Source organism: Anoplopoma fimbria, chromosome 1 (genome assembly GCF_027596085.1).
Source record: "Anoplopoma fimbria isolate UVic2021 breed Golden Eagle Sablefish chromosome 1, Afim_UVic_2022, whole genome shotgun sequence".
NCBI lineage: Eukaryota > Metazoa > Chordata > Actinopteri > Perciformes > Anoplopomatidae > Anoplopoma > Anoplopoma fimbria.
In genome coordinates, this window is record NC_072449.1 from 8,075,773 (window position 1) to 8,085,839 (window position 10,067).

The following is a 10,067-nucleotide window of genomic DNA, read 5'->3' on the forward strand; positions in this document are numbered from 1 at the left end:
AGGAAAATAAACTCTTTATATGCGTCCAGCTGAATCGCTCACAGATCCCTCTTTCTCATCCCTTTTTCTTTATTTCTTTTGTTGAATGGTTTGAAGGCATTGGACTCAAATTAATTCGAAACCTGTTTGTTTTGTTGTTTTGTCGTTGGATCACTGCAGTCACTAATGGGTAAGATACGTAAAGTTTCAAAATGATGTCCGTACGTTTTTGTTTTTTTTGAGAGCCCTGTAGTCACAAGAATACTTGCTTTTGGCGTCAACGGAAGTCCTCTGTATTTTTCATTTTAATAATAAAAGTGATGGATATTAAAGTGTTGTGAAGTTGTTTTTTGTTTTAGGATTTCAAGTTTCTCCTGGTTTGAAAACATTTAAGGCGAGTTTGATTTTATCTCATATATTTCACAGTGAATCAAATCTGTTAGAGAAAGTTCTTTTTACTCCATTTTTCCTCAGTTATCCTTGCCAGCCTCCTCCTCCTCCTCCCGCTGTCACCCTTTTCACTCTCCCCTGACAGCATCTTAGGTGTCGGGCTTGATTTCAGTCGGCAGCGCTCAATATGCGACAAACTGCCGTTTAAAGGCCCGCTGCATTATTGATGAGACCAGATGTGCTGACTGTCACTTCACACCCTCATCTCTCTCCCATTTCGGGCCGTTCCCCTCTGCCGCTCCGCTCAGCCCCTCCTGACCACTTTGTTAATTGTCTTAATAGCTTAACAGCTAGTCTCGCCTTACTTCCCTCTAACAGTTGGCACCTAACCTCTCGCTCTTCGGTGCTCTCAAATTTAGTGGTCAGGTCTACGGGTTTTTGATTGTTTGAGTGGATAAAAAAAAAAAAAGACCTTGTCCTTGTATTTCAAAATTTTGGGACAGTCGAATGGCATCGATTTTTGAATCAGGAGAAATCCCCTTTGGTTTAGATACAGGCCTTTTATAATTGCAATACATTGTATAGTTGCAATACAAAGTACAATTTCTGTCTAAAAGCATCTTATATTCCGTTATTAAAATCTCCTTCACTGCCTAAACTTTCCTTCCAATTACAGTATTCTGCTCAAATATATTTACATTCAATGAATCATACTTTACTTTACACAACATGTTACTGCTCTCACAGTTGATCCTAGCCTGCCTAAGGCCGGCACTTTGGGTAGATGTGTGTGTGGACAAGGCCTCACTGATTTACAGCTCTCAGGTGAAGCCTGCTGGGTCCTAAGGAGGAGTGAGCCATCAGGAGAATCCACCTGAACACTGAATATGAAACGCAGTGAATTTTTATGACTCTTCTATGACTAATGTAGCGGTACCTATTGCACCTTTGCTCCAGGCAAATCATGACTTTTACCAAAAGTTCGAGGAGATCGTATTGCAAGGGCCGGAAAACTGAAAAGTGTGAGCCGCCAGCCCAAGGCGTGAAGAAACACAGCGGCTTGCCTCTTTCATAGTTTTAATATTGAGGTCATTTTTATTTATAAATCTGGAGAACATGTTCTTTTTACTACCCACTTAACAGACATTAACGTTTGCCTGGTTCATCTAATATGAAAAAAATGGGCTAATGAGTGTCAAATCAAAAGCACAGCTGAAAAAGGAAGCGGGTAAAACTTATGTAAATACTTCATATAACGGAGTCTGATTTTATGATAAAAACAATACTCTTTTTGAAGGGCTGAGATTATTTTTTTCTTCTACATTCGTCCTTGTCTAGGGCCACAGAAGTTGTACCATTACCGGGCATACAGTCGTTGGTTGGAGTAGAAACATTTTGCCACTTAACTTAATCTCCTGTTGTACTAAAACACATTTTTTTCCTTCCTCACTGTTAGACAGATGTGTTCCAGCTGTGAAATATTTTGTTTAGATATGGAAAGAAGAGACAGCAGAGAAATCAAGATAAGATTTTGTAATTTGATGAGAAGGCCCATTGTAATCACATCCCCTCATGGCTTTATATTTGTGTTCAACATTCATTTAACACAGTTTATTTCTGCTGATTGATTTAATGAGATTAACAATAACAAGACTTTTATCTGTTACAATGTAGAGTCATTTCTTAGTCATGCACCCAAATAAAGAGCCGATATACTTTAATTAATGTTCACTAAGAAATTGTTTATATGATGGCTCCAGAAGGGATTCCATTCAGATTGGGATATAAATGTAATATCTATTATCTCTTTAAAAAAAACAAGGAGGTTTTGCACCGTAACACAGTTCAAATGTGTTACAGAACAAAACCTCCCAAATCTATGGCAGCAGCCTGATCTCAAAGTAAATTAATATTTCCATGATGCTTTTTTATGCTAATGTTGCAAAATTTAACTAGTATATCATTTACTGGAACATTAGCCTGAATAATTCAACTGAAAAGGGTGATGCACCAATTCAGTGGCATTATACATGAAAATACCATTGTGTAGACACGTTACAACAAATAAGAATAAAGAGATCAATATTCTCAACCTGCATGCTTCTGTTGTACACATGCTGAAGATCTATCTCTTTATACTGTAGTGTGGCTGAATTAAACTGGACAAATTCGTACTATTTGTGAAAAGTGATCCATTAGGCTACAGTTCATGTAAAAATCTACACAACCATCTACATATATATCCAGCATATATGTGTCCAAAGTTTGGATGGGACTGTGCTTTGTCTTTCGGGCCTTCTAAATAGATACAGCCACCTAATAATGCTGAATAACAAATATCCTGGGGCAGGACAACTTTTTTTAATCAAGTCCTTTATATATTCAGATTCAAATAATAAGTTTGCAGAGAAGACAAAATTAGGCATATCAAGATAATTGGCCCTAAAGGAACTTGAGTTGGCTCTGCATAATTGGTTTTAAGGATGTATGGAGGACGTTTTCCCAAGCAAGATTAATATCATTTCACGTTTAGGCTATTGAATTCAAGTACAATGTATCTATCTGTTGGCTATTTTGGATGAAATGTCATCTCAAAACAATTTCCCTCACAGTTGCAGCAGCATCCTTGGGACAAAGCACTGTCAAACAGCCGGTGGGTCTATTTGGAGATGCCCGAGATAAAAACAACTTCGGGGACCTCATTTGTTGGGTATCATCGTGCACTTTTCTCATGTTACTGAACTCATCTCAAAGACACTTCAAAGAGTCTCTTTCCCTCCAGATTTTGGGGAGGGGAGAAGAGGGAAAGAGGGGGGGGGAGAGCGATCCATGAGCAGGAAGGCAGATGTTTTATTCAGTAGGTAAGCGATAAGAGGGGGGAAGTGTGATTATGATAGCGATCGGCCATGCATCGATACTCGAGCCTCCGGGCAACGCGACACCGTGCAGCGCATCGATCGGGGAAACCGGGTAACCGGAGCGGCCGCAGTTTGTTTTCAAGCAGAGCCACGGCCCGGGTGTCAGGGCCGCCAGGGCCAGGTGGAGAGAGAGAGAGAGAGAGAGAGGATGAGATGAGGATGAGGAAAGGGGGGAGGGTATCAGCTCCGTAAACACACAAACACTGCCTTCACTCATCTCTCTTTAAGTGTGAATGACAGTAACTGCAAGGACACAGGCAGTGCAGCCAAAACAAGAGGGATCAGGTGTATCTGCTGCATGTAGACCCGGGCCTATTTACAAACAAGAGGGACAAACTAGAGCCTGGGCTTTCTTGAAAATTACATTTAAAGTTATATTTCCATTTAAAAATTGTACCTGGAGATGATAAGGACTTTTATGAGGCTCCACGTACATCTATTGAGTGGCTTTACAGTATGTCTGGTCATAGCAGGCCAGAATCAGGTCAGGATTTTATAGGTCAAGTCCAAATTAATTAGTTTAAACTTCATAACAATCTACACATACTATAGCTTTTTAAATTTGACCTCTGCATTTGGTCCATCTTAAGCATTTAGAAGCAGTGGGTTGCTGTTAAGCTACCACTTTGGAGCCTATGCTTTGAATCACAAATCCCACATATAATTTAATTCATATTTTTTTCAATAAACTTTTATTTTTAATGACATTTTCTGTACATTTCTTATCCCTACATTAAGATAAAACATTGAGCTTAAGCATTGGGCATTGAGTTGGTAACAGCAGCTGCCAAAACAGTCCCAACTCAAAGTCCACTTACAAGTTTTCGAGTGTGTCACATGAACCTCATCTTTGCTGTCATGCTGCTGTAGATGTTTAACTTTTCCATTATGAGAGCACTTTTTCTCCATGTTGGCGGTGGGTGGTGGAGAATACCAAATCCCTTTAGTTGTATAATTTCTTCAGTGTTTTGCCTAAAACCCCACATTTTTATGAAGCATTAGTCTAAAGAGTATCAGAGAGAGGTTTAAAGAATATTATAGGATTATAGAATAGAATAGAATATTAGGCAGATCATGACCTTGGCGCACAGCTGAGGAATAATGCACATTTTTGATTTTCTAAGCTGTCATTTTTTATGTTTATATAGTATCAAAACCGTCCCATATTTAAGCTAATATATTAACTATGAACATGTCTGAAATGCCTTTAGGATAAAAAAACATATGTATTACTTTTATTGATGTGTTAGTTACAGATTACACCACAAAACATCTGTGATGTTTTCAATACTGAAACAAAAACAAAGCTTGTATTTTAATAAGCAATAAAAAATACATTTAATTACACTTTCATTTTATTCTATTCTAGCTTTAACTTTTTAATCTGATGTGACTCTTTCCCGGGTAGACTTGGCCAAGATAGACATCATCAAAAATAAAACAAACAGTTACACACTGTGTACTACATAAAGGTCATACTGCCATCTAGTGGATTATAAAAGTGTTGTATATAGTTTTCCAACATAGACCATGCTTTAGCTTGACTGACAAGCCATTTTAATTAATCATAGAGCGTGTCCTAAAAACTGATAAACCTTTAATGGATCTTGAAAGTGTCATCTGATCTGATGCAGATAATGATATCTGATATGACATGCTAAGGGTTTTTAGGGCCTCTTTAATTTGATAATTATGCAAATTTGCCTTTCATTTAAGTAGCACAATGCTCAGATACTGAAATTAAAGTTTAAGCTCTGAATTCAGAAAAATGCTTTGTTCAATGTTGCCTTCTTCACTTTAATATAAGTACATTCATTGAGGTACATGTACTTAACTTGTATTTTCCATTTTATGGAATATTTTACAGCTACAACAATTCAGGGGAAAAATGTACTTTTTACATTTGAAAACTTTAGTGAGTTGTTAAACAAAATAGGATTTCACAGACTAAAACATGATGTTTTCTTAAAAAGAAAGTACCCAACATTAAGCACACTTGAAACAGTTACTTAATTCACTGATTAGATGATTGATGGAAAATTATTTGGCAACTGTTTTGATAATCATTTAAGTAATCTACCATGAAAAAAACTTTCATGATTCCAGCCTTGCATGTCAAATTCTCATTTAATTATTTAAATAATTGTTTTAGTATTTCATAGTTTCACTTTGGGCTCTGGGTAAATGTAATGGCCTTTTAAAAACTTTTTTTAGATTTTTTTATAAACCAAAGAATCAATGGATTGATCTAGTTAATTAGCAGACTAATCCGTAATAAAAAATAATAAGTAAGTTGCAGTCTGATGCAAAACAGTTAAAAATGCACCTCAACAAAATCCAAAAGTATTTAATTTACATGATAAAAGCAAACACATTTAATTGAGCAACATCTTTAATGCAGGACTTTTAATTGTAACATAGATTGTGGTATTTGTACTTTTACTCAGGTAAAGGATCAGAATACTTCCTCTGCTGATGTAGCCTGATTTGTCAGTGTGTAACGGACTTGATTCTCCCTCTGAGGAGTTCAGGGCCTACATTTAAGGACATGTCATTTGGACTCTCTCTTAAATCCTTCTGCTGCCCTTTGCTAAGCTGGCCTCCCGCCCAGACCTCTTAGTGAACAGTTGTGTCTGGTTCCTTTTAAACAGATTTTTCCCTCCTCCAGTTGCATACCTTCCTCCTCAAAGAGAGATGGAGAGAGAAGAGAGTAACAGTAACACTCGTTCTCTGAGTCCATTGGGTTTCTTTAAAAAATACTAACAGACAGTGGTTCTTCTAAAAAAATGTTTATTACTGCTAATCCCTGTCTGGCTAACTGCTGCCAACCTCGGGATCCAGACTGCTTCTTTGTTTCCTCGACTGAGGTTTAGTTGTATAATTCTCTTTATTCCTCTGCTATTCCACCAGCAGTGGAGACTTTGGCTTTCAGACGCTGCCTCAGGACTGTATATGCTTCAACAAGTCCTGGACTCTCTCTGATGTAATGGAAGTGCAGTCTGTTTACATAATAGTCTCTCTGCAAACTCACAGGGAGATACATAGAGGTGTAATTCAGCCTGGTTGACCAAATATATCCTCTTTGTCAGTTTTTCCCCTCCTTTTCCATTTTCAGTTTCTTCATCTCACACTTACACACATCTCTCATGTAGTTCAAAACTTTAACAGTACCCGTCTACACCTATTGTTTCTCCAAGTATCACTGATGTCCAACAGGTCCTCTGTTAGGCTGCCTGCTGTCGACAGCATTGACCGAACTGACGTCAAGCTGTGGAAATAAAACTGTGGCCCACAGGGGAGGAGCAGTTGAGGAACCTAAAATTACTGCATGACTGTTTCTAATTCTTTACGAGCTACTTTCTTGGAACGGGACCATCTTTTTTGAGACTGAGTGAATCACATAAACATCTCCACACATGTCTAAGAGCACAAGCTCACACAAGATCTGGTGTTAATACATGCAACGATTGGGGGAAAAAAGAGGTTTACTTGACTGTCTGAGCTTTGGCAGACAGCAGAGTTAACAGGGACACATGGCTAAAACAAAAATACCAGACTTACAGTTGCTCAGAGCTGTCAGCTTGTATATCTAAGTGTGTGTGTGTGTGTGTGTGTGTGTGTGTGTGTGTGTGTGTGTGTGTGTGTGTGTGTGTGTGTGTGTGTGTGTGTGTGTGTGTGTGTGTGTGTGTGTGTGTGTGTCTAAAGGCATATTGGCTTTCTGGATGTTTACACATGCCATGCAGACGTAATACATTCCTTTCTCTTCCTCTCTTCTACTTCTGTCCCCATTAGGAAGGAGTGCTTTTATTGTGTACACTATCTCACTGTTGAAAACTGGGCCATGTGAGGCATCAAACTCTCCTTTCATTGTTAATAGAAACCCAAAATATATAAAAAAAAGACTTGACCTATTCTCTATCTTTTGAATCAAAGCTTTCATTATGTGTTTATATTACAGAAACATTAGTGATTAAATGCTTCAGGAAGGATGTGGACTAACTACTAAAGCCACAGTAGAAACCTGACATTACCCTGACAGCCAGTAGGGTGGAGGGCTGGGCCAGGCCCCTGGCATGGATGAGATGCTGCCTTCAAGTGCTATTGGAAATTAAAAATACCAACCATCCAAGATAAGAACTTTAACAGAATATAAATACCACTCTTTCTGAATTGCAGTGTTTAAAGGTTCCTAAAATGGAGAGCAAAATGGGGGCGCTGGTTCATGTGACCTCTCTTGCACATGTGCAGCATCAAATAATAAACCAACCCACCTAAATTACTGAGTTGCTTGTGACCCAAATCACAGTAGGTCCTCTGGTTAGTGCTAATTGGTGGTATTTAACTCTATGATCAAAACCAAAATACATCATACCCTTGAGGCGATGGCTTATTAACTTTGGACTTGAATACATTAAAAAAGGAAAACAAAAATCTTTCTTTTCGTCTTTCTTTAATTCATTTTACACACTGTGTATTTATTTTATTCAGTTTGCATTTTTCAAATATTATAGGCTCTATGACATCTGCCCTCAAAGCGTGCTTTATTTACTTACTTATTTACATCAATAGGCTTCACATGCAATACATTGCCTAAAATACAAGAAGACGTAGAACTAATAAGTAGAGAGTAAATACGTAGAGTAATCCAATCCTCAAAATCTTTACCTCAATTTAACAAAGGATGTTAAAGTATTTAACAATAATGTGTTTTTGTATAAATATTAAGTATTTAAGTATGTTGTTATCATCAGTCATTCATTAAAAGTATCAATACCTCCATGGTAAACTCTATTTTACGTAAATGGGATGGATCCACACTTTTACTGAAGTGGAAGTAATAGCAGCTAAATAAAGGAGGAGTATCCACAAAGTATGGCCCTTGTTGGATTGCTATAGATACATTAATGTATCAGCATCATTTTATTGTTGCGGCTGGTCAAGATGAAGCTCATTCAAACTATTTATTGTAATATTTGGCAGTTTAACAACGCACCATAGTTTATGCTGTGTAATAGGCTATGTAATCTGTTCATCCTTAAAATAATGAGGAACTACAACTGTCAAATACATGTCAGTAGTACAAGTCGAGAAGTACTACCCTGAGCCTTCCACTTAGCACTTATTGTATTCGTATTAGTTTGTTGCACTTATTGTATTCGTATTAGTTTGTTTCTGCACTGTACTTTTGCTCTGGTTTATGTTCTTAGATGTTTTTAAGAAAGGAGATGCACTTATGACTTCTGGTGACTAGTAGTTCTCTTGAATACCTATGTTGAAAACACTTATTGTAAGTCGCTTTGGATAAAAGCATCTGCTAAATGACTGGAATGTAATGTAATGTAATGTAGTAAAAATGAGTAAAAAGCAACTCTTTGAAATGTAGTAACAGAAAATGGAAAAACCGAGGTAAATAACGGGTTCATCAAAATGATACTACTAGGCACAGTGCTTGAGTAAATATACTGTTACTATCCAGCAATACTTGTCACTTTCATGTTCTCTATCAGTCGATGAAACGCCACTCACACTCCTAATCATCAAAATTTAACTTATAGGCACAGTGCTTGAGTATACTTTTTTGTGACTTTCCAGCACTGCTTGTCACTTTCATAATGACACTCACACTCCTAATCATCAAAATTAAACTTATTCTTATATAATCTATCTATAATCTATCTTAAATTTATATAAATTTCCCCGCTGCGGGACTAATAAAGGATTATCTTAGGCACAGTGCTTGGGTATATTTCTTGTTCTCTATCAGTCGATGACACTCCTTATCATCAAAATTAAACTTATAAGCACACTTTAATGTTCTCTATCAGTCGATGACACTCATTATCATCAAAATTAAACTTATAAGCAAAGTGCTTGAGTATACTTTTTTGTGATTTCCAGCACTGTTTGTCACTTTCATGCTTTGTATCAGTCCATGAAACACCACTCACACTCCTAATCATCAAAATTAAACTTATAGGCAAAGTGCTTGATATATAGTATATTTTTATACTTTTTTGTGACTTTCCAGCACTGCTTGTCACTTTCATAACGCCACTCACACTCCTAATCATCAAAATTAAATTTATATAATCTATCTTAAATATATATAAAGGATAAAGGACTAATAAAGGATTATTTTAGGCACAGTGCTTGAGTATATATTTTTTTGTGACTTTCCAGCACTGCTTGTCACTTTCATAACGCCACTCACACTCCTAATCATCAAAATTAAATTTATATAATCTATCTATAATCTATTTTGAATATATATAAAGGACTAATAAAGGATTATTTTAAGGATAAAGGACTAATAAAGGATTATTTTAGGCACAGTGCTTGAGTATATATTTTTTGGACTTTCCAGCACTGCTTGTCACTTTAATGTTCTCTATCAGTCGATGACACTCATCAAAATTAAATTTATATAATCATCAAATCTATTTTGAATATATATAAAGGATAAAGGACTAATAAAGGATTATTTTAGGCACAGTGCTTGAGTATATGACTTTCCAGCACTGCTTGTCACTTTAATGTTCTCTATCAGTCAATGACACTCCTTATCATCAAAATTAAACTTATAAGCAAAATGCTTGAGTATACTTTTTTTGTGACTTTCCAGCACTGCTTTGTATCAGTCATGAAACACCACTCACACATCAAAATTAAACTTATAAGCAAAATGCTTGAGTATACTTTTTTTTTTTTGTGATTTCCAGCACTGCTTGTCACTTCCATGCTTTGTATCAGTCCATGAAACTCCACTCACACTCCCAAATT

At 36.7% G+C, this 10,067-nt stretch overlaps 1 protein-coding gene across 1 annotated transcript in view; it reads left to right on the plus strand.

Moving 5' to 3' along the window:
• Window positions 1-311, plus strand: part of snrpd2 (small nuclear ribonucleoprotein D2 polypeptide) — a 4,099-nt gene extending 3,788 nt beyond the window's left edge. Inside the window, exon 3 of the mRNA XM_054598938.1 lies at window positions 1-311. This exon is cut by the window's left edge and continues 165 nt beyond it. Coding sequence (XP_054454913.1) covers window positions 1-10 — 10 coding nt within the window. The 3' untranslated portion in view covers window positions 11-311.
• Window positions 312-10,067: the final 9,756 nt, after the last annotated feature.